We start from the raw sequence: 26,518 nt of genomic DNA, 5'->3' as shown, positions 1-26,518 counted from the left end.
ACTGTGATTTCGCACACCCTTCCTGTTTACCTTCCCCAGATTTCTCCAGGTACCCATTTAGAGCTGGATTGACTCTGGCTAAGCTTACCGAGTTATGCCACTGACCCCCGTCCCAAACTGAAGAATTGGGTACACTGGGATTCGAACCCGCGTCCTCTTAGACAAGGGATCCCGAATGCAGCGCACCAACCCACTCGGCCAAGATGGCTCCGCCTGTCTTTTAAATGAGGATAATTTATGGTCGTTTTAAGTTTGAACTATTATTTTTGCTTTTATTTTATTTGTATTGATTGACTTTTTTCTTCGTGTTTCAGATTAATTTGGCTAATAAGAGCTTTTTTTCAAAACTTTCTGTGTTCAAAAATTCTTGGAGCTATATGTTCATCATGGATTTATGGGTTTCAGGTTCTTAAGAATTTCATTATCATTATAAAAAGGCTTAACATCCAGTGAATGAAATTTTATCAATGAAGTCAAACAAATACAGGTCATTTGTCATCCGAAGGCAAACATTCAGTATTACCTTAGTAACGACCGGTTTATATTCAGTTTGTGACCCCCCCCTTCATCCTTCTATTTCAAAGACGGCTGGCTTTAGAAACTTGGGAGGGATTCATTCGATAGATTTTTTTACCTTATTTAAGGGTTGACAATGAGTTTTCAGCAATGAGACCTTCTCGTAACCTTGTTTGCTACTGAACCTCTCCCGTATAAGCTACCAAGACATCTGATACAAATTTTGGAATGACCGGTTTTCCCAGAGTAGTCAGAAATTTCAATATATACACCTTTCAAGAATGACTTAAGTCTAGAGTTCGTAGGATAATTGTCATAATTTATGCTAATTTCCAATTTTTAATACAAATTTGTTGTAGCAGACGAAAGAAGGGGGGTGGCATTTAATCTCGGAAACCCAATTGGCTTAAAAGTTTCAGGGATAGTTTTTTGGGCTAAGGGGGTCGCACAATTTGTTAGGAAGGGTTGAGTGTTAAGAGCTCAGGAAATGGCACACAATTTTTTTTCGTGATAGTATGAATCCTGCAGACGCAAGTTTTTTGGCCAAGCAGGACTTGGCTCACAATGACAATTGTTTGAGGGCCTGCTCCTTATAAAATTAGGGCCGGAGGTTCGGATTTTTGTGATCGACTTAAAAGCTCAATGCTGTAGTCCTTGGTGTAAGAGACAAAAATCAATAAGGAAAAAAAATATTGTTATCCTGAAAACATAGCCCAAAAAAGGGCCGAGAATTTTCTTTTCTGAAATGCTTAAAAACCAAAACTGTAAGTCCCTTGGTCCACAAGCTCTAATTTAGAAAATAATTCTAGTTTTAGGGTGGGTTACCCTTGAAACGGAGCTAAAAAAAGTGCCATGTTTTTTTTCAGTTGGCATAAAACTTATCAACTCGAGTCCTTGAGCCATATTGAGCCATAGGGCCTCCATGCTCAGAGGAAAAATTAGGGTTTTTCGAAAATAGGGCTTAAATAGAGTGTAAAATGTATTTTTTAGCTGGTGTGCCCCCCACCCATATAAGTGACTGAATACAGTTCAATAGTTTTTTTCCCGATTGCTCAAACTTTCAAGAACCGTTGCCTGGTCTAAGGGGTTGAGCATTTTATTGTGACGAAGAAGGATTTTAGGACACACCAAAATGCATCAAAAATTCTTTTTTCCATCGTCAATTTGAAACCTTCAGTTGGGATTCCGTTGGTCAAAAAGTACGGTTTATACAAAACTTTGAGTCCAAACTGTGCCAAATCTTTATGTTTTGACTCTACACTAATATTCTTAAATCCATGGTTCAAGAGGCTTCCAAAGAAAAGGAAAACAATCTATAAAAAGGGAAAAAAGGAAAAAAAATCTTTGGCTCCTCCAGAAAAAGCTAAAAAAGTTTTGGTGAACGGCCTAAATCGTACACCTGTCTATTTTTGGCCGATTCTTTGAATAAAAGAAGTGACAGAAATTGGCATGCAAACAAGAGGGTTCTTCAGCTAAGTTGTGGGACATAGGGAAACCTGATGTAAAAATCAATTTTGATTGGTGGCAAAAGGTCCCTAAGGTGATCCAGAAATGTCTTTTGTAAGTGGCTAAAACTACCCCCAAACAGGGGTCATTTCAATTATTTCTTCTGAAAAAATTTGTAAGTTTCATTCCATGGGTCATTGATGTCGTAGTGTGCACGAATATAATTTTCTGGGTGAGGCTCCTCTTCTGAAAATGAGGCCAAAAAGAGGACAAAAATCAGTGGTTTCTTCCAACTGCCTTGGATAAAGGGGAAATTGATAAGGGGAACAAACTTTGTAGAGGTGCTTTAGTTTTATAGATTTTTATATGGATACAAATCGAGTACACAGGCGGTGGTGCCAAGGCATATGACGCCGTCATTAAGATAAAAATGGAGGAAGCAAATTCGGCTTTATTGATTCGCGACAAGTTTCTTATAATAAAACAAAAACATGGCTTATTTTTATAAATGACCCTTGATATGCATTATTTAAACAAACATTTACGGCAGTATTGTAACACACTTGTAATTTTAACATTGTAACATTCTACTAAAATATTAGTTCAATAAATTGTAAATTAAGACAGTCGTATTTTCAATGGTATTTTCATAGGTTTGAAAGTCAAGGTGATTTCAAACCTATGTGAAACTAAAAACTATGCAGATTTTCTACAAAATCGATAAAATCTGTCCCTCCACTTCAAATTTTATAAAAAAATGCCATTAAAAGCATGTTGTAAAAAACTATGGCTAATCTAACATTTTTACTGGATATTCAAATTTTGTAGATAATGTAAGTTAGATTCCAACATGTTACCCGTAACCGGATAACGTAAGCCTTCTTATTTCTTAGCTAATATTACAAGGAATACCCAATAATAAAATTACGTCTGCTAAAAAACGGACAGAAATGAGTTTAAAATATTATCCAAAAAGGCAAATTTAATGAAAACAAAAAAGCTACGTTAAACCCTAATCCCAGCAAAAATGAATTCTTAAAATAATTGAAATTTAAAACAACCATCACTAAACCAAGCAAAAAGTCACTTCAAACAGCATTTAATGATAATAATTGCTGAAAATTGAACAACTTAAGATTTTATTTCATTGTAATTCTTATTTTTATTTTTAAACGCTTAAATCATGAAAAAAAAACATTTGTAATATAATTCATTTTCGGTAGTTACATATGGTTAATCCTCGGGTGGTTTTTTCGTCTAATTCAGATATTTCTTTTGTCTTCTACTTATATCCTCAGTTTACTTACGACTGTAAAATAATGATGAAATAAAAACATTTATAGCCCTCCATCTTTCAGTTCCAAACACACGGAAGAAATTTCAAAGCTGAACAAAAAATATTGGGACTTACAGCAAGTTTTAGAAGAAAAAGAAACGATTTCGATGAAGTTTTCTCCGGAAAGGTCTCCGGAGAAAAATGAGGGTGCTGCAGAACTAGTGGCGGAAGTTGAAGATTCTTTGAACGAAGACTTAAAACCAGTGCAGGGTCATTTATCTGCAACGACTAAAGACAAAGATTCTTTTCTGTCAAGTAAGTAGGGCTTGTTTCCTATCCACTTGAAAAATTTTAGTGCAATATGTTATAGACTATGTTAATTTAAACAAAAATCATAACAAACGATATTGGCTTATAAAAAAATTATAACTGTGAAAGTCAAATAAATTTCAGTAACCTATCCTAAATAATGCCAAATGCCATAAATACAAATAATGCTAAATGCCAAATGTCGTAAAAATAACGCCAAGAGGTAGAATATACTGTGTAGAAAATTGTTGGACCTTTATGTCGACGAGAGAGAAGCCAAAATTATTATATACAAATATATTCTTTGAATTTAAACTATTGAATAGTAACTAGACGAGGCATCATTAACTGTACTCTTAAAAATAGTCAGAGCTAACACTGATTTAGATTTTATTTATTTTTTTACTTGCTTAATCATCGTGTCAGCTTGGTGTTGAGAGTGTCGTCGACCTTCACCACGTGGGATGGTCTGTAGCGAAGGCTTGGTCCAGGAAATTCCCGAGACCATCGCTCCATCGGAAATTGAGCTTTCCTCTTGGACGCTTCAAGCAACTACTGATTGGCTCAAAGTCATAAAGTAATCACGCAGGAGTGAAAGTATTCGGTAGCCAGTTGTCAAAGATGACAGGGAAGCCATACTTCTTAGGCCGAAAAAGTCTGTATATATATATATATATATATATATATATATATATATATATATATATATATATATATATACTAGCTGTTGGGGTGGCGCTTCGCGCCACCCCAACACCTAGTTGGTGGGGGCGCTTCGCGCCCCCCCCCAAGCCCCCCCGCGCGCGTAAGTCGTTACGCGCCATAATAGTTACGCGCCATTGTAGTTGTGTCCCTATGTCCCACCTGTGAATATAGATATATATATATATATGGTTTTAACTACGTAAAACTTGCGAATATACAACATTCTTTGCTGTCCCATTGTCTTTGCATATAAATAGATTGTCAGGTTATCCCCCTGTTTCCCCCGGTGTCCCCGTTGTAGTTGTGTCCCTGTGTCCCGGTCGTCATTTATATTCCCTGTGTCCCGGGTCCCGGTCATCATTTGTATCCCGGTGTCCCGGTCTGTATATACATTCGTTTTTTAGTTTTGTTTTTCTCCTTTATTTTTTTCCTTTTTTTTTCTTTTTTAGCTTATTTAGATTTTTAGATTTTTTAGTTTTTTTTTTTAGTTTTTAGTTTTTATTTCTTTTTAGTTTTTTGTCCCGGTCGTCATTTATATCCCCCTGTTTCCCCCGGTGTCCTCGTTGTAGTTGTGTCCCTGTGTCCCGGTCGTTATTTATATTCCCTGTGTCCCGGTCGTCATTTGTATCCCGGTGTACCGGTCTGTATATACATTCGTTTTTTAGTTTTGTTTTTCTCCTTTATTTTTTTCCTTTTTTTTTCTTTTTTAGTTTATTTAGATTTTTAGATTTTTTAGTTTTTTTATTAGTTTTTAGTTTTTTTTTTCTTTTTAGTTTTTTTGTAGTTTTTACCTTCTTTTTAGTTTTGTTAATTTTTTTTTTACTTGTGTCTTGGTCGTCATTTATACTCCCTGTGTCCCGGTGCTTTGTTGATTGCTAATCGAACATTCCTTTTGTCCTGGTCGCTTTCTCTTTGAGTGTCGTCATTTATTTTTTTCTTTTTTAGTTCTTTTAGTTTTTACCTTTTTTAGTTTTTTTTTAGTTTTTAGTTTTTTTAGTTTTTTACCTTTTTTTAGTTTTTTTAGTTTTTTAGCTTTTTTATTTTTTTTATTAGTTTTTAGTTTTTTTGTAGTTTTTGCCTTTTTTTTAGTTTTTTTAGTTTTTTAGCTTTTTTATTAGTTTTTAGTTTTTTTTGTAGTTTTTGCCTTTTTTTAGTTTTTTCAGTTTTGACGTCACCTGATCCAGTTTTTTCAGGTGACGTCACCTGATCCACGATCCACAGATCCACAGACAACTTATTTTTATATATATAGATATTTTTTTTTTTTTTACTTATGTCCTGGTCGTCATTTATACTCCCTGTGTCCCGGTGCTTTGTTGATTGCTAATCGAACATTCCTTTTGTCCTGGTCGCTTTCTCTTTGAGTGTCGTCATTTATTAGTTTTTTCCTTTTTTTTTAGTTTTTTATTGGTTTTTACCTTTATTTTAGCTTATTTTTCAGTTTTTTCCTTTTTTTTAGTTTTTTTTTATTTTTTATTTTTTTTAGTTTTTTACCTTTTTTTAGTTTTTTTTAGTTTTTTTAGTTTTTTAGCTTTTTTACTTTTTTTATTAGTTTTTAGTTTTTTTTTGTAGTTTTTGCCTTTTTTTAGTTTTTTCAGTTTTTTTTTTAGTTTTTTATTGGTTTTTACCTTTATAGTTTTTTTAGTTTTTTAGCTTTTTTATTTTTTTTATTAGTTTTTAGTTTTTTTTGTAGTTTTTGCCTTTTTTTAGTTTTTTCAGTTTTGACGTCACCTAATCCAGTTTTTTCAGGTGACGTCACCTGACACATCCATCCATCCATCCACAGACAGACAACTTATTTTTATATAGATAGATATATATATTACGAAGAGAGAAAAAACCAATGCAACAGCACAAACACATTGAGACAAAAAAAAAAGAGACAGAAGGAGAAAAGGAAGTCTGTTTTCCTAAATTAGTGATTAATATAGACCAGCACTTGAACGAGGTCTTAACCCTACTCATCCATACAATCACATAGGTCAAACAGCATAACCATACACAATCAACCATAAAGAATAATCCATGGACAGGCAGTCATGTCATCAATAAGTATAAGTCGTCATCTACCAAGCAATAAAAACAGTTAAGACAAATAATTCAGAGGTAACAACCCAACACAAGGGCTAGTCAGGAGAATACACTTGCCTATAGGCTTTCGGCACTTTACATTCTCTACCCATTCAAGTGTTGTGCCTACCACAGAATATCCATGGCATCCCCGTGTCAGGTACCACCCCCAAAATACATGCCTATGAAAAAAAAAACAGCGAATGTAGAACAACCAAGTAACACCAAATCAAGCTTATCCTGTTAATATATTCCTCTATTTAGCAGCAATAGGTAAACTAAATATGATAAATTATACCAGATCACAAATATGAACTCTTTTCAAAAACCTGAATGAACTAAACAATTATAGAATTCAAAATTAACCATTGGGCTATTTAAAAAAAAAAATAAATAAATAAAAAAAAAATATATAAAAAATCCACTATGAGAAACAGAATTCAAAATAAATGGCGCTGCATCAACATTTCCCGAACCTCCGAAACTAGCTGAAAATTTCTTTAAGTATTTCAAGATAATTCTTTTGGTATTTATTTAAAAGTTCATTATAATGAAAACTAGATTTTTTAAATTGCCAAGTTAATTTATTTGCAGAAAAACCTCTTAATATCAATTTTTGGCTTAAGATTTTACATCTTTTTTTAAAATCAATATAATTACTACAAATCCTTGCATAACGAAGGAATTGTAAGAAAAACGCCGAATATGTGATATTTGAGTGTATATTACTTTCAGGGAATGGGAAACTAATCACTTCAAAATCAAAATCATCCGTTTTATTATACATTTTAAAACTTAATTTATTATTATCAGAAATATTAATATTTAAATCTAAGAAATGATCTTCAAGACCAGTGCCATGGCTAGGTTCAAGAGTAAGCTCTGATGGATAAATATTTTTAGAAATATCAATGAAATCATTACAATTTAAGACCAAAATATCATCTAAATATCTTTTATTATTTGACAAAACATGTTTTAAATTATTTGGATTATTCTTATCCATCATATATTTATATTCTAGTTGACTTAAAAACAAGTCAGCTATAAATATATATATATATATATATATATATATATATATATATATATATATATATATATATATATATATATATATATATATATATATATGAACTTTTTCTCAATGTTAAATGAATATTTGTGTTCTATATCCAGGGACTGTCCTTGGCTAAGCGCATATAAAAATTAAATAAGATTTAGAATAAGATAATATCATTAAAAACTGAAATTAAAAAAGTAGAAAGAATGCAAGAATCATTACTTTCAGAAAGTTCAAGTAGGAATGAAGAGAGTAAAACACGCATCGAGGAAAATCGTTCTAGTAAATACAAATCAGGCCTCATATTATGGGAGGTTGGGAAACTTATATTATAAAAGTTTAAAAATATATAAAAAAGTCAAATACCAGAAAAATAATTGTAAGTTAACGTCTGCCCCGAAATACTAGGCGTCGGGGAGGCTGAAGCTGGTTCCCCAAGTTTAACTTTGGAGCCGAGACATGTGCCTTACTAAATTAAAAGAAACTTTGAAGGAGTAATAGAAAACTTGAGCAGTATTCGCAGGTAGAGGGACCTGTAGGATATTAAATTTTGAAAGTATCAAGATGGAACTTAAAGTGAGTATTTTGAAGCCTAGAGGATTTAAAATTATGACTAAGGAACAGGGGGAGGGGACAAGTGAATCAAATGACACCGTTTTCGTTTGTGTCATTTATATACCGTGTCAGGAATGTTTGCAACGGATTGGGAGAAGGTTGAGACCGGCTTGGGAGAAGGAATCAAACCTTTCAGGTGCAACTGAACAAAGCAGAAGGGAAGGAAAATAAGAATTTAGTGTTGGGGAAGAGGGGGTAAAACCATTATTTTGTACAATCATGTTGAAAATGATATTTTCAGCGATGATACTCTATGGAACTTAAAAATTGTGCAAGGTTAAGTATTGAGCTAAATAAAAAAAACATGACGTGGATTCAGACTATCAAAATACCGTATCTGTATTATTTTTGGAAGAAAGATGGGTCTTTGGAATTTAAGAATGATATTTATTGCACTTTTTTAGCGTTGATAGCGCCATGACCCCTTCTGTAGCCCTCCTTTGCCCCCTCCAAACAGCAATTTCCAAGACATCTGAAAAAATTTAGAGATATGATTATGGTCAAAATAGTCAAAGCTTTTGCCAGTATCTTGGAGACTTTATGTTTTGAACTGTGGGCTGGGGCAGAGGTAAATCAGGTGCATTATGTGTATCCAAACAGTTAAAATACTATGTTTGTTAGGTCTTGAGAACAGCTGTGGTGTTGAAATTGAGTTAAAATATACAGGTTCTCTTTTTAATTGAGGCCTTATTTTATTTTTTATTTTTATTAGGGGTCATATTTTAGCTTTTTTTTGGTATTTTAACAGTCATATTAACAGTATTTTAAGTCATATTTTAACTCTCTTTAATAGATTACCTCAAAACACTTGTGTTGAAAAAAACACAAGCATTCACAACAAAATGGAACGATCAATATTTGATCAATATTTGTCTTCATTGAATGTTGTCATAAGATGGAAGTTAGGATTGTCTTAGAAAACCCACTCAGTGACAGTGAGAAATCTATTTTAAGGCTTTTATTAAAGTTTGTTGCACAAATTTATTTTTATTCTTAAATCTTGACTGGATATTTTATTTTTTTCTAAAATCTGAATAGGTAGGTACAACCTTCATTATTCAGTAGAAAAAAACAATAATTTTTCTATCATTAACCAGTAAAAATACTATGTCAGCTAAAAGAACGATTATAAATTAAATGTTAAGGCACAGATTTTTCGAAAAAGTCTTGGGGAAGAATAGTAAAGATCTATATTGAAATAAAAACGGACAGAAGCGAACTGTTTCTACTACTACTCCTACTAAAAACTTTCACCAGCACCAAGCCACCTGAGTCAAAGACTGTTACATGCAATCCTTCTCCGTTCCAATCTATTCAACACATCCCTCCTTACATCATTCCTATGAGTTCTGATTTCTCGCAAATCCTTCCTTACAATCTCTTTCTTCCCAATTCAGGTAGGACCTTCTTTTCGGTTGATTCTCGATGGTTAGCTGAAAAATTGGTACCCTATCATCCTTCATTCAAAGAATTAATCTTTATTATATAAGACTTTCTGTTATTATAGCCCTAGAAAGGTGAATAGAACCACATTTCTCCAACAGCTTGCTGTTTAAGATACAATCGGTCCAAAGGCACTCAAAAGAACCCACAGACAATGCCTCTGAAATGCATGTGATACATCCTCTTCTGTCTTTTGGAGTAGCCTTATTTCAGAACCATTTTTATCCAGTGTCATCATCGTATATTTCTTTTATTATATTGGTTCGCTGTTTTATTTTCCTACTTTCCAAACTTTTTTTCAAATGTGAAAAAACATCCTGAACTTTGGGTATTCTTTTTTTTAGCATATTCACAGCATCTACTATCTTTGCTAATAATACTACAAAAGTAAGTAAGGCCGTCCACCTGATCTTCTCGATACCCACCATCTTTACCTTCACTTATTTCTAGTGTAAAACACTTAGTCCTCATATCATAGATTTTCAGACAGATTCTAGCACCCTGAACCCTTAAACTTCCGAACTAGTCGTTTACTTATTAAACATGCTCATTCAGTTGGAATGTGGCCCTCAAACCCTCTAAAAGTTCATTCATTTTGCTAACAAGTTCATATATGACACTCAAATCGCTAGCATAACCTAAGTCTAGGAAAGTTTGATAGCGCTAATCACTTTAATACATTTATCCGTTATACCTTACAAAGTCAAGACCTTTGGTAAAGATCTCCTATTGGATGAATCAAATGTTTACTCTTAGTCCTCAGAGCTGAAGATTAAAGGAGTATGATAACTCAGACACTTTCCAGTTATTAATTCAGCTTCCATTTTTAAATTATCAATTATTAATTTTAAATTATTTTATAATTAAATATAATTTAATTATAAGTATTTTATAATTTAAATTATAAATTATTTCAATTTTAAATTACATTCCTTTTTAAAAACAAGCCGTTCTTCTCATAACAATTTGTCCACAGCATCTTTAAGTCTAAAAACTATTATCACAAATAATTTTTCAAACAGTTCGTGGTAACGAACTGTAGTAAGGAGCAACCCGGCTCAAAAGTAAACGAAAATCTAAAAAAACAGAATTTTGATACTGAAAGATGCATCAAAAGAATTGAATTTCCATGCTGATTTTAAATATATAAGTTTTATTAAATTTAGTCTTTGTCATCAAAGTTACAAGCCTGATAAAATTTGCCTTATTTTGGAAAATAGGAGGAAAAACCCCCTAAAAGTTATAGAATTTGAAAAAAATCACATCATCACATTTAGCGTATCAGAGAACCCTATAGAAAAAATTTCACGCTCCTATCTACAAAAATGTGGAATTTCGTATTTTTTGCCTGAAGACAGATCACAGGTGCGTGTTAATTTGTTTTTTTTCCCAGGGGTAATCGTATCGACTAAGTGGTCCTAGAATGTCTCAAGAGGGATCAATGTAACGTAAATGAAAAGTTCTAGTACCCTTTTTAAGTGACCAAAAAATTGGAGGGCACCTAGGCCCCTTCCAACGCTCAGTTATCCCAAGTCAACGGAACAAAACTTTTAGATATACATTTTGTTCTGCATAGTCAAAAACCATAATAACTATGTCTTTCGGGATGACTTACTCCACCACAGTCCCTGGGGGAGGAGCCGCAAGTTATAAACTTTGTCCAGTGTTTACATACAGTAATGGTTATTGGGAAGTATACAGACGTTTTCAGGGGATTTCTCTTTTGGTTTGGGTGGTGGGGTTCAGGGGAGGGGGCTATGTGGGAAGATCTTTCCTGGGAGGAATATGTCATGGAGAAGAGAAATTCAATGAAAAGGGTTCAGGATTTTCTAGGATTATTATTAAAAAACAATGAAAAATTAAACATGAAAAAGTTTTTTCAATTGAAAGTAAGGGGTAGCATCAAAACTTATAACGAACAGAGCATATTACGCTTATGAGGGGTTCTAAAAATACTTTAGCATTAAGAGCAAGGTATTTAGGAGGAGATAAATACCTTGCTCTTAGTGTAAAGAGCAATTTACAGTAAAGAGTAGTGTAAAGAGAGAGGTATTAACGAGGGGGAAAACCCAATCATATACATAATAAAAATATAAGAACATGAAAATTTGTTACGTAAGTTAAATTCTCAAGTTACGTAAATTTTTTACCAAAAAACGTTCGTTAAAAATTAAAAGTTCTAGTTGTCTTTTTAAGTAACCGAAAAATTGGAGCGCAACCAGGCCTCCTTCCCTCCCCCTCCGCTGTTTCTCATAATAGCCTCATCAAAACTAAGAGAAATCCATGTAGCCAAAAAAAAGAATTAATATGCAAATTTCATATTAATAATTTATGTGCGGAGGGCCAAAATCAAACATGCATTAATTCAAAAACGTTCAGAAATTAAATAAAAAAACTTGTTTTTTTAACTGAAAGTAAGGAGCAACATTAAAAGTTAAAACGAACAGAAAGTATTCCGTATATGAAATGGGTTGTCCCCTCCGCAATCCATCGCTCTTTACGCTAAAGTTTGACTCTTTGTCACCATTCTGCTTTTTAAAATAGTTAAAAATTTTGGTGTAAAGGGCGAGGCGTTAATGAGGGGGCAACCCATTTCATATACGGAGTAACTTCTGTTCGTTTTAAGTTTTAATGTCGCTCCCTACTTTCAATTAAAAAACAAGTTTCTTTTTTTTTTTAATTTCCTACAAGAACTAAGCTAATGCCTCTATAGCTACTGCACTCGCTCTATCAGCCGTATTATAGAAGGGTATAATTAAAATATTGGAAAATCGACGGGTACTTGCCCTTTTTCAGAAATCATTTTTATAATTGTTAGTAAAATTTTGATCCAATTTCTCAATCAAACAGTTCGTGGTAACAAACTGTATTAAGGAGCAACCCAGCTCAATATTAACTAAAACTCTAAAAATTAAATTTATCAATAGCTACAGCAAAAAATAGCATTTTAATGCTTATTTTAAATATATAAGTTTAATCACGTTTGGTCTTACTCATCAAAAGCTACAAGCCTGAGAAAAGTTGTCTTATATCAGAAAATAGGGGGAAACAAACCCTAAAAGATATAGAATCTTAACGAAAATCACATCAGCAGATTCAGTGTCTCAGAGAACCTTATTTTAGAAGTTTCAAGGTCCTATTTACAAAAATGTAGAATTTTTTATTTTTGGCCAGAAGGCAGATCACGGATGCGTGTTTATTTGTTTGTTTTTTTCCGGGGGTAATCGTATCGAGCCAGTGGTCCTAGGATCTTGCGAGAGGGTTCATTCTAAGGGAAACGAAAAGTTTTAGTCCTTTTTTTAAGTAACCAGAAATTGGAGAGCACCAAGGCCCCAACATTGGGTGGTGGGGCTCCAACGCTAATTATTTTCCCAAAGTCACCAAATCAATTCTGAGATAGCCATTTTATTCAACGTAGTCAAAAAACCTTATAACTATGTATTTGAAGACGACTTACTCCCCCACAGTTCCCATGAAAGGGGCCACGAGTTACAAACTTTGACCAATGCTTACATATAGTAATGGTTATTTGGAAGTGTACAGATGTTTTCAGGGGGATTTTTACGTTGTAGGGGGATTGATTAGAGGGAGAAATGCTGGGATAACTTTCCTTAGAGGAATTTGACATGGGGGAAGAATATTTTCATGAAGGGAGCGCACACTTTTCTAGCAATACTTAAAAAACAATGAAAAATTAAATATGGAAAAGTTTTTTCAACTGAAAGCAAGGAGAAGCATTAAAACGAACAGAAATTATTACGCATATGACGATTTTTTTAATTTACTGATGCATAACACCGTTATGCATTAGTAAATATGATGCATAACACCGTTGCAACAAATTTTGTGTGAGAAAAAAAAAGGCAATGCGTTATTAGTTAAAACTATGTCAGCAAACTACGTCACTACTCCTGACAATTTGACGGTAGACTGACAGTTCAGTGTTATAAAAGTTTTGAAAATAAACGGTTAGAAATTTATTTGTATGGGTAGTTAAACGCAAAAAACAAACGATTACTCTTAGTTGGTATCAATCAAAAAGGAAAAGAATAGCTGTTTATGTAATACATGTACTCACCTTTTGGGTAGATTGGTGGTTAACACACATTCCAGTTCTTGTTCTTTTTTTATTAACAGTGTTGTTACTCCATAATACCTATTACGCCCATCCCTCTTGGTAAGTATATATTCAGCAAAACTTGATGTTCAAGAGGATCTAACATAATTTTACGATTTTACTCAACTTTTACTTGATGCGATGCAAATCATCTCTAGAAACCGTAGCGAGGGAAACATCTAGCCGCGAAGAAAGGGATGTAGATATCAGTCCTACAGAAGATCAGATTGTACAAAGAGAAGAAGAAGGCAATTATACTGATCGAGTGGACCTGTTATCTGCTAGTTTTGCTACTTCCGCTATAGGTGAATGGGAAACACACACAAAGGTTTGTTTTAAGTTTTTGAATTTTATAAATAATGAATTCTATCTTCAAGCAGTAGAAATGATGTGAACTTAGCCACCCTCTTTTGAATGCTTTGTTGAATAGAACATGTTTTGAAAATAATCTATACTGTTAGGTCAAAACATACGACAACATCAACTCGAACAAAACTCACTTTTTTGGTACTCATTTTGGGGTACTACACCCACACAATGGTGATGTTTATTCATAAGATTGTCTTCCATGTCAGCAATAAGCATCAGGAAGAGAATCAGTTACAGAATACTTCCTTGAGGCACTCCAGCTAGCAGCGAATGTCCCTGAAAAACACTGAAAGACTGTTCTTAATGATAGCTGGTGAAGGAGATTCAAAGGGATTTTAAAGAGTTAATCCCAAAACCATGAAGTTCTTAAGGTATGAATTAGGAAGCAATTCGGAAAATTATAAAAGTGAAAGTAATCAGTTTCGGTCACTTCTGCTGACCTTTTCCTCTTTACACCTTAAGTTATTGGGCCGCTTTGTGTGTTTATAGCTTAGTCATGGAATCTCTATAGAATAAGCCTTAACCTATGTGATAGACCCTTGGAAGTAAGGTTTCACTTCACGAACACCATCCTAACCTCTGTTTCTTTGAAATAATCCACTTCCAACATTGATTTGTATGTTATTAGAGAGAAAGCTCTTGCTTTGGCCTACTAGAGAGCCATTTGCCAGTCATCTATTATTTCTTTCTCCCCCTCTCTAATCATCTCTTTTTACAAAAGGGAAGGTCATAGAATCTTGAGAGTGGAGTCTTTTGATTGGAAATAAAAACTACTAGCGTTGTTTTGAGGGTCAAAAGTGATAGCAGGAGAAGGCAGAGTTCCTCTTTTTTGTGCTTTTGGGTCACCTATCTACCTCTACTTCCTAATACCTGCACACAAAATCTTCACATAGCCCTTTTTCTCAAAATGAACTAGGGTTAGAAAGATATGTCTTCGAGGATGGCATGACCTCTTACAACCCTTAGGGTAAAGGCCTTAAAGGGTTCAAGTTACCAGGATATCAAATTTTTAACGGGTAGGGTTTGTCGTGGAAGAAGAGGACTATGCTTTGTCTTTTGTACCTGATGGACTCAAACTATCAAAATGCTTCTGAGGGACAATAATGAAATACATTTTATGCATTCTGTTGAAAAAATGTGGATTTTTCAAACCCGGCTGTATTTTATGTTTTGGTTGAAATAACATTAAAAAGATGGTTGCTCATAACTACGGCTGATTGAACTTTTTACGACATGTTCAAGTTTTTTCCTAAATGTTAATTACAGTCAAAACTTTTAGCTCTTTGGAGAGACAGAGATAAAACTTTACAATTAAAATAACTAAAATAAAATATGAATTAATTAAAAAACTAAAGGAATTAGTTTTAAAATAATTTCCCAAAAAAGTTGTTTAAAGAAAAGTGAAAAGTCATATTGAAACGTAAAATGAGCGGAAGTACAGTCATAAAGTAATTCAAACTTGGATTTAACCAAAACTAAATTAGATAGTTAAGTCAAGCTTACAGACAATATAGGCAGCGCAATAGCCCTTCCTAAGTGAAGAGTTATGTGAGCCCAATTTATAATTGTTATTATTATTTTTTTTATTTAGACCAGGGCACTTTGTATCGAAAGAGTTGTCTTAGAAACTTCAAAAAAGGGCTCGGTTGATTTGAAATTGAATGGACTAGTGCCCTTTTTAATAGTCGAAAGTTATCGGAAGGCAACTAACCCCTCTCACACGCCCACCATTTCCCCAAACACATCCAATAAAAATATTGAGATAGCCATTTTGTTCAACTTAGTTGAAAGGTCCAAAAATTATGCGTTTGACGATGACAGCCCCCTAAAGCCCCGAGGGTAAGGGTTTAATATACGCCCTGGGGGCATATAAAGTACAGAAACAATTTGTATAGAAAGAATGATCGAAAAAACTTTGAAGGGGGCGTATTGGATTGCTAATCAGATTTATTAGTGCCCTTTTTGAGATTCAGAGTGATGGGAGGGTTGCCCCTCCCCCTCATACCTCGTATTTTCATAAAATGTGTCTGATAGAAATTTTGGGGTGGCCATTTTTTGTCTTAAAAACTTGAAAAAAGGCTCACTCGATTCGAAAGTGAAATGGATAGTGCCCTTTTTTAATAGTCGAAATAATTGGAGCGCAACTAACCCCCTTCCACACCCACCATTTTTCCAAACACCTCCAATCAAAATTTTGAGATAACCATCAGGGCAAGGGCTTTAAGCTATTCTTTGGGCACATATAAGGTACATTGAGAAAGGGTGATTGTAACAAACTTCAGAAGGGGCTCATTGTACTGTTAATCAGAAGTTCTAGTGTCATTTTTCAGATTCGGAGTGGTGTAAGGGTGGATAACCCCCACACAGCACTTATTTTCCCAAAATATATCTGATAGAAATTTTTAGATGGCCATTTGTTTTCTTAGAAACTTTGAAAAGAGCTCATTTGATTGAAAATCGAAAGGGCTAGTGCCCTTTCTAATAGTCAAAATTTATTGAAGGGTAACTAAACCCCTCCCTCAACCACAATTTCCCCAAATACATCAAATGAAAATTTCGAGATAGCCATTTTGTTCAAAGAAATTAAAAGTCCCAGATATTATATCTTTGAGGATGGCAGCCCCTCACAGCCCTCAGGGCAAGGGTTATAAATTATACCCTGGGGGCATGTAAGGTACCTACAGAAAAGGTGATCGTATAAACTTTGATGGGGGTGAATCGATTGGTAAAAAGAATTTCTAGTGCCTTTTTTAAGATTCAGAGTGATCATAGTGTGGATACCCCTACCCCTCACACCTTGTATTTTCCTCAAATATATCTGATTAGGAATTTTAAGATTGCTAGTTATGATCGTAGGAACTACATAAAACTCATCAGTTAGAAATTGAAAGTGCAAGTGCCCGTTTTAATGGTCCAAAGTGATTTGAGGGCAGCTAACCCCTCTCCCACTATCACCATTTTCCCAAAAACATCCAATCAAAATGTTGTGGTAGCCATTTTTTCAACATATTTGACAGGTCCAGAAATTATGTCTTTGAGGATTGCACCCGCCACACGCCTCAGTGCAAGGGTTGTACGTCATGCCCCCGGGGCATATGTTTTGGGTAAGATCGATTGGTTCAACGTAGTTGAAAGGTCTAGAAATTCTATAAAGAATATACTGAAAGGGAGTAGAAAAGGTATATATTGAAAAGGTGACCGTATACGCTTCGAAGGGGGCTTATTGGATTGGTAATTAGAAGTTTTATCACATTTTTTTTAAGATTTAGAGTGAACGAAGGGTGGATACGCCCCACGCCTCGGGCTATCCCGAAATGCATCTGCTAAACATTGTGAGATGGCCATTTATTGTTCTTGAAACTTGAAAAACAGCTCATATGGTTAGAAATTGAAAGTACACTTTTTTGTAATCGAACGTAATTGAAGGGCAACTAGTCCCCCTCCCGCGCCAAAACCTCTCCCTTCATTTTCCCAAAGACATTCAATGAAAATTTTTAGACTGTTCTTTTGTTGATGAAATTCTAAGGTCGAGAAATTATATCTTTGAGATCGACTCTCCCCTCCCCCACAGCCCCCAAAGCAAGGATTGTAATTTATGCAATGGAGGGCATATAAGGGATATATAGAAAGGGTGACCATATATACTTCGGATGGGGCTCATTGTATTGGTGCTGAGAAGTTCTATTGACCTTTTTAAGATTCGGAGTGACTGCAGGGTGGATGCCCCCCCCTTCCCGCATCTACATAGTATATTCTCCCGAAATGCATTTGATAGAAATGTTTAGATGAGTATTTGCTGTCACAAAAACTCTAAAAAATACTCATTGGATTGGAAATTGAAAGGACTAGTTCCCTCTTTATTAGTCAAAAGTGATTGTAGGGCAGAAATCCCCCCCTCCACGCCGAACTCTTCTCAGAACACATAAAAACAAAATTTTAAGGTAGCCATTTTGCTCAGCGTAGATGAAGTTCTGGAAACTATGTCTTTGACAATCCCCATACCTTCTCAAGACCAGAATATAATTTACACTTTACTGAAAATAAAACAATTTAGTATATTTTCACTTTGTTACTTGTTTGAAATGTTTTTACTAGATATTTTAAGGAGGAAGCCCTCCCCCTTGCACAAACATTACGCGCAATTGTTTGGTGCCCTTTTAAAAAGTAACTAGAGATTGGATGGCAAGCAGTCCTTCTCTTAAGCCCATTAATTTTCTAATCGCATCCAGTCAAAAGTTTGAGACAGCCATTTTGTTCTGCATAGTAGATCAGTTCAGCATTGGCTTTAGGGGCATTAAGCATGTCAACCCCCTCCCAATTATGAAATTGTCACATTATGCTTTAAAACTAAGTGTTGCTTTAAAATTAATTCAAATGAATTGTGTGTATGGTGGCCAATAAGACACCTCAGCAATATATCGAGAATGACTAAGGGTTTGAAGTTGAAACTTTTGAGGATACTACTTTTACTATTTTTACTCTTAAAATTTCAATAAATAAAAAGAGAGTAAGTGAATCTGGGTTTTCAAGGAGAATACATAGAATCTTTTGGGAAGTATATTAATTTTTTTCAGTTCAACCTCAGAAGCTGTAAAATAAATTAATTATTATATTGGATGTGTCAGGATTAAAAATTGTTGAAAAAATTTCTCCAGCATACAAATGGCAACCCATGCTTTGGATTTTTATAGAAAAAAAACTAATAAAATGTACAATTTTTTTCCTTGGAAAATACTTTATCAACAAAAAACGAACAGAAATTAATTAAAAAAAACTTTTTCCATAAGAAAAATTTTTCAAAGAAAAGTAAGGAGCCCCATTAAGCCAAGAATGAGGAAAAAGTAAGCCAAATAATCTTCCAAACATAAAACTACCAGAAATAATTAGCAATAAATAAATAATACTAGAAAAACTGAGATTACAACAAATAGTCCATTCGAACTCAAAACGAGCAAAAAGTACTATGAGTAGGGCTGATAACCCGCATGCCTTCTGAAGACCAGAACACAATTTGCGCCTTACTGAAAACCGAATACGTCAGAAATGTTTTCATATATATATATATATATATATATATATATATATATATATATATATATATATATATATATATATATATATATATATATATATATATATATATATAAGAGCTGCATGGACAAATTGCTTTAATACTACAGTTAACTTGAGATGTTACAGCTTGGATATGATTTTTGAGTTATTAGAATTTGTTTTATACAATACTTATATAAGATTTGATGGTGATTTGTACAAGAAAATTGTGGGAATTCCCATGGGGGGAAATGCCAGCCCATTTATAGCTGACTTGTTTTTAAGTCAACTAGAATATAAATATATGATGGATAAGAATAATCCAATTAATTTAAAACATGTTTTGTCAAATAATAAAAGATATTTAGATGATATTTTGGTCTTAAATTGTAAAGATTTCATTGATATTTCTAAAAATATATCCATTAGAGCTTATTCTTGAACCTAGTCATGGCGCTGGTCATGAAGATCACTTCTTAGATTGAAATATTAATATTTGTGATAATAATAAATTAAGTTTTAAAATGTATAATAAAACGGATGATTTTGATTTTGAATTGATTAGTTTCAAATTCCCTGAAAGTATTGTGCACTCAAATGTCACATATTCAGCGTTTTTCTCACAGGTACATCGCTATGCAAGGATTTGTAGTAATTATATTGATTTTAAAAATAGATGTAAAATCTTAAGCCAAAAATTGATATCAAGAGGTTTTTCTGCAAATAAATTAACTTGGCAATTTAAAAAATTTAGTTTTCATTATAACGAACTTTTAAACAAATATCAAAATAATTATCTAGAAATACTTAAAGAAATTTTCAACTAATTTCGGAGGTTCGAGAATTGTTGTTGCAGCGCCATTTATTTTGAATTGGGTTTCTAATTGAGGGGATTTTTTTTTTAATTAGCCACATGGTAAAGATGAATTCTATAATTGTTTAGTTCTTTCAGGTTTTTTGCAATGTGTTAATATTTGCGATTTGGTAAAATTTATTATATTTAGTTTACCTATTGTTGCTCAAAAGAGGGATATATTAACAGGATAAGCTTGTTTTGGTGTTACTTGGTTGTTTCGCATTTTCTGTTTTTTTTTTTCTTTCATAGGCATGCATTTTGGGGGTGATACCTGACACGGGGATGCCATGGATATTCTGTGGTAGCCACAACACTGTGCTGGGTAGAGAATTTAAAGTGGCGAAACCCTATATAGGCCAGTGTATTCTCCTGATGAGCCCTTGTGTTGGCTTGTTGCCTCTGAATTATTTGTCTATATTATTTTATCTATTGTTTGGTAAATGACGACTTATACTTATTGACGACATGACTACCTGTCCATGGATTATTCTTTATGGTTGATTGTGTATGGTTATGCTGTTTGACCAATGTGATTGTATGGATGAGTAGGGTTAAGGCCTCATTCAAGTGCTGGTCTATATTAATCACTAATTTAGGAAACAAGTCTTCCTTTTCTCCTTCTGTCTCTCTTCTTTTTTTCTTTTTTTTGTGTATGTGCTGTTGCATTGGTGATTTCTCTTTTCAAGATATATATATATATATATATATATATATATATATATATATATATATATATATATATATATATATATATATATATATATATATATATATATATATATATATATATATATATATATATATATATATATATATAGAATTTTGTAAATCCTACTTACAAACATGTTATAACAGGGGACTTGTCAATAATAAAGCAAGATGACCTTCAAATTGTAATGACTAAAGGGGCTAATTTTCGTCTTTCTCATCATTTGAAACCATCGAGTGTTCTTGATGGCTTGGAAAATGATTTTGATTTATTTATTGATAAGTGGTGTAGGAAAGAGAATAAAAATAAAAAGAGTTTTCAAAGTTGGAAGAATTAAATTATTAGTAGAATAAGAAATAAAATATATTCTAACTTAAAAAATAGTAACAATAAATCATTATTTTATAATGCGAAGATTAAACAAGCAATTGATAATCTAAAGAATGAATTTGTAATTGTGCCAGTGGATAAGGCTAATAATAATTTTGCCATAATTTGTTAGAAGCTGTATTGTGATATCTTAAAAAGGGAGTTATGCACAACTAATGTTTACGAAAAGGTAAATATAGAGGATGAGAATTTAATTGAAAAGACTGAAGAAATATTTTTGAAAAATTTTAATATTAAAATAAATGACAATGATAAAAAGTTCCCTTTCCTATATTGGACTGTAAAATCTCATAAGAATCCCTCTAAACCACGGTTTATTGCTGGAGCAGCTAAATGTCCAACCCGCATTGCTGCTACTGACCTCTTTTTAATTTTAAAGGAAATTGTAAATAAACTTAAAACCTATTGTTCTGGTATTAAAAAATTTTCGAATTTTAATTCATTTTGGAGTGTTAATAATTCACTGCAGGTGATAGATTCTTTGACAATTGTTTCAGCCAAAAGAATTGAGTCTTTTGATTTTGCGACAATGTATACTAATTTATCACTTAATGTAGTGTTTAATAATTTAAAAACTGTTATCAAGAAATCTTTCCTCTTATCTAGCAAAAGGTCCTTAAAAATAGACACTTATAATAAAAAAGCTATATGGACAAATTGCTTTAATACTATTGTTAACTTGAGATGTTACAGCTTGGATATGATTTTTGAGTTAGTAGAATTTGTTTTATACAATACTTATATAAGGTTTGTGAGTTATTTGTACAAGCAAATTGTGGTAAGTCCTATGGGGGGGGGCATGCCAGCCCATTTATAGCTGACTTGTTTTTAAGTCAACTAGAATATAAATATATGATGGATAAGAATAATCTGATTAATTTAAAACATGCTTTGTCAAATAATAAAAGATATTTAGATGATATTTTGGTCCTATATTGTAAAAATTTCAATGATATTTCTAAAAATATATATCCATCAGAGCTTATGTTTGAGCCTAGTCACGGCGCTGGTCATGAAGATCATTTCCTAAATTTAAATATTAATATTTGTAATAATAATAAATTAAGTTTTAAAATGTATAATAAAACGGATGAGTTTGATTTTGAAGTGATTAGTTTCCCATTCCCTGAAAGTAATACACACTCAAATAACACATATTCAGCGTTTTTCTCACAGTTACTTCGTTATGCAAGGATTTGTAGTAATTATATTGATTTTAAAAATAGATGTAAAATTTTAAGCCAAAAATTGATATCAAGAGGTTTTTCTGCAAATAAATTAACTTGGCAATTTAAAAAAAATTAGTTTTCATTATAACGAACTTTTAAATAAATATCAAAAGAGTTATCTGGAAATACTTAAAGAAATTTTCAACTAGTTTCGGAGGTTCGAGAAATGTTGTCGCAGCGCCATTTATTTTGAATTGTGTTTCTAATTGAGCGGATTTTTTTTAAATTAGCCACATGGTAAAGATGAATTCTATAATTGTCTAGTTCATTCAGGTTTTTTGCTATGTATTAATATTTTTGATTTGATAAAATTTATAATATTTAGTTTACCTATTAATGCTAAAAAGAGGGATATATTAACAGGATAAGCTTGTTTTGGTTTTACCCGGTTGTTTTACATTTGCTGTTGTTTTTTTTCTTTCATAGGCACCTGACACGGGGATGCCATGGATATTCTGTGGTAGCCACAACACTGTGCTGGGTAGAGAATTTAAAGTGGCGAAACCCTATATAGGCCAGTGTATTCTCTTGATGAGCCCTTGTGTTGGGTGTTGCCTATGAATTATTTGTCTATATTATTTTTTCTATTTTGTGGAAAATGACGGCTTATACTTATTGACGACATGACTGCCTGTCCATGGAATATTCTTTATGGTTGATTGTGTATGGCTATGCTGTTTGACCTATGGGATTGTATGGATGAGTAGGGTTAAGGCCTCATTCAAGTGCTGGTCTATATTAATCACTATTTTAGGAAAACAGTATTCCTTTTCTCCTTCTGTCTCTCTCTCTCTCTTTTTTTTTCTTCTTTTTGTGTTTTTGCTGTTGCATTGATGATTTCTCTTTTCATGATATATATTTTGTATATTATGTGATTATCTTTCAGGGATTCGGATCGAAAATGATGGCGAAACTGGGCTATGTCATGGGTTCAGGCCTGGGGAAAAATGGAGAAGGACGAACTGAACCCGTTGAATGCATTTTGCTACCACGCGGTAAATCCTTAGGTAGGCAAGCAACATCTTTAGTTGAGTCAGGAGTGATAGCACAAATATAAAGCTATATATTTTTGGAAACCCTGTGAAACTTAAAGGCAGATAATCTATTTTCCATGGAGTCCGTAAACTTATCATTTTGTTCTTATTTTTTTCAAAACTTCTTTGCATTTATGAAGAATTAATAATTTATCTTTGAGATCTCTCATATATGAAATATATGAGATATACATTTACTAGAAAAAGAAAATAAACACTATTTGCCGTTCGCCTGCCAAGAAAGGTAATAAGCTTGGAAGGGCAAGCGAGGTTATCACCCTCAGCTCATTAAACCCATGTTCAAATCAAGCTACTCAATACAGAAGAAACTCGACTGATGAAGGAAGAAAGAAAAAACAGAAAGAGGAAAAGACGAGAAGAAGACAAAAAAAATCAGAAAAAATATTTAACAGCAAAATAAATTAGGGAAATGCCTTGAATAGAATGCCAACCTGGAACGGGCCTCACATCAAAATCATTTAAGAAATACCATAGTAAAGAATGTTGGCCATAATTGAGAGTTTGAAACAAATAATATTGGTTAAGAGTGAAATCAGTAAACACCCACTGATACACTGTAATGCGATATACACTGATACACTAAAGCACCAAATACATCAAACACCATATACACTGTATAGAATATATACTGTAATTCCATGTTTCTTGGAACGGGCATCACATCAAAATAATATAAAAATACTATAGTAAAGAATATTGGCCGTAATTGAGAATGTAAAACAAATAATATTGGTTAAGATTGAAATCAATAAACACCCACTGATACACTGTAATGAGATATATTCTTTTTTCTCTTTTTTGAGAATAGATTGAATTTGCTATTAATGATTGTAGGTTTTTATTTAGATTATCGATAAAAACTCTTCCACAAAAGAAGCTTTTCAAAGAAAAGTAAAGAGCTACCTTGGACCAAAGATGTGTAGAAACAAAGTTAATTAATTACTCAAGGTTGTTTCTGTGGCAGAAACTACTATAATTATATGTAGGACTAGAGTCTTTGTGCCTTTCAGAAACCAAAATAAAATTTCACTTTATTGACAACAATATTTATTTCCAGTTTCATATCTCGTAGCATCAAAACAATAATAGAAAGAAAGAACCATCACATTCATTCGTTCCTAAAAGTTGTAAAAAGTTTGTATTTATTAAGGTTAAAAAAGATAAAACGTTCAAATTGAATCTGTTTTCACTAAAGTGCAAACTATATTTTGATGTTAAAAAGACACCAGGACATTAGCCTTACGCCTCTTTGTGGCAGTCTCTGCTTGTTTTGAGTTTGACGTGGTCATTTATTCTACTGTTCCCATTTAATTTTACTTTCTTTTTGTTGGTGATTTATAGTATTTTTACGCTTGAAAATTCATTTAACGTCATTTTTGGTCATCTTCGGTTTAATGCAACTTTTTATTTTTGTTTGAAAAATTGCTTTTGTTAAAAGTTTTTCAAACTAATCTATATTCATTTTTAATTGATTTAGTCTTTTTAACTGGCCAAGAAAAGATTGTTTTGAGTATTTTTTGTTTTTGGTTTTTCTATATAAGAATCCCGACTTTTGGTTATTATTAATATATTTGACAATATTTTGCATCAATATGCAATAATGGTTGTATTATAATGCTTTAGATTGATGAGTACGGGGGAAATTATTCAAACGGTTGGGTTAAAAGTCTGCATGCTCTTTGGGATTCAATAGGGCTGACGGAATAGTAACCCCTGTCATGCTATATCCATGAGTATTGACAGATATTAATCAATTTTCCCCCTCCATATGACCTGATAGTTTTAACTTTATTCCCGTTAACTTTTCCTGAGATATCACAGATAAACTTTTTTGATGACCTGGGGTGCAAATAGAATATTCTTATCTATTTCAATTTCCTACTCAACATGTCCTGTCAATTTTAACTTAACACCTTTAGCCACTCCTGGGCTGTTGCAGATGTCTCTTGGATAAACTGGATGCACATAGTTCTTTTTAATTCAGTTTGATACCCCCAAAAACATACCCTGAGGCTTCAACGTAATCCTCTGGTTTGTCCTGAGATGTCTCACTGACACCGGTTTGAAAAACTGGATACTCATAGTTTACTCTAATTTATTTTACATCCCCCTCAACTTTTCTTGTAAGTTTCAACTTAATAGCCTATTCAATTCTTGAGATATTTAGATATTGCATCTGTGTCATTTTCAAAACCTATATTTAATTAAACTCTTTTTATTACATTCATTAGTAGTATTAGTAGTAGCTGTTGTAGTTGTAGTCGTAGTACTTAGAGTAGTACTAATAAAAGTAGTAGTAGCAAGTAGTAGTTGTAGTATTAGTCGCAGTAATAGTAGTAGTAGCATTAGTATTAGTAGGAGCAGAAGAAACAATTGTAATTGGCAGTTGGATATAGCCGTTTGGATGTGAAGGAAGATTTGTTTAGTGAGGAAGAATTAGCGACAGTACTAGAAGGATTAAAAAATAATAAGGCCCCAGGTGCTGATAGTATGATTAATGAGTTCCTTAAATATGGTGGCTCTGAGGTTAGGAATAAGCTACTGAAGATTATGAACATGATTTTTGAAAAAAGGGGAAGTACCCAATGATTTTAGGAAAACCTTAATTAAACCACTGTATAAGAAAGGTGACAAGAGTGAATGTCGGAATTATCGAGGCATTAGTCTGGTCTCTGTAGGTAGCAAATTACTGAGTAATATGATACTTTTTAGACTGAGACATGCTGTAGACAAAGTTTTAAGGGAAGAACAATGCGGTTTTAGAAAAGGTAGAGGATGTGTCGACCATGTTTTCACTCTTAGGTTAATAATTGAGAAGTCCCTTCGTTGTCAAACACCTTTGGTCCTTGGTTTTATCGATTATGAGCAAGCTTTCGATTCTGTTGATAGAACAGCGTTAACAAAGGTCTTATCATTATATGGTATACCAGAAAAATACATTAAAGTGATTTGCGCTATGTACGAGAATAATACTGCTGCGGTTAAGGTAGGAAATGAGGTTAGCAACTGGTTTTGTATTAAATCAGGAGTTAAGCAGGGTTGTGTTTTATCCCCCTTTATATGGATCATTTTGATGGACTTCGTCTTAAGGAGCACAGGAAAGGCAATTGGAGACCATGGAATCAAATGGGGAGGAAGAACGCTCCTGGACTTAGATTATGCTGATGATTTAAGCATATTAGATGAAAGTGTGAGCAAAATGAATGAATTTTTAGAGGTTTTACGAGTTCAGGGTGCTAAAATAGGCTTGAAAATTAATGTTAAGAAGACTAAGTCACTAAGGTTAGGAATAAGTGAA

The 26,518-nt window shown here is 33.0% G+C and overlaps 1 protein-coding gene across 3 annotated transcripts in view; it reads left to right on the top strand.

The window, feature by feature from the left end:
* The window catches only part of LOC136030151 (eukaryotic translation initiation factor 4 gamma 3-like), a 119,685-nt gene that overhangs the window by 41,533 nt on the left and 51,634 nt on the right, over positions 1-26,518 (top strand). For all 3 annotated transcript variants that reach the window (XM_065708855.1, XM_065708854.1, XM_065708857.1), the window contains 3 exons: positions 3,321-3,553; positions 13,719-13,888; positions 23,052-23,172. In XM_065708855.1, the coding sequence (XP_065564927.1) occupies positions 3,321-3,553; positions 13,719-13,888; positions 23,052-23,172 (524 nt within the window). The remainder of the gene's footprint in view (positions 1-3,320; positions 3,554-13,718; positions 13,889-23,051; positions 23,173-26,518) is intronic.

The sequence above is a fragment of the Artemia franciscana genome, chromosome 8 (assembly GCF_032884065.1).
Source record: "Artemia franciscana chromosome 8, ASM3288406v1, whole genome shotgun sequence".
Classification (NCBI taxonomy): Eukaryota; Metazoa; Arthropoda; class Branchiopoda; order Anostraca; family Artemiidae; genus Artemia; species Artemia franciscana.
Note: the sequence above shows the minus strand (reverse complement) of the source record. Positions and strands in the feature narration are given on the sequence as shown.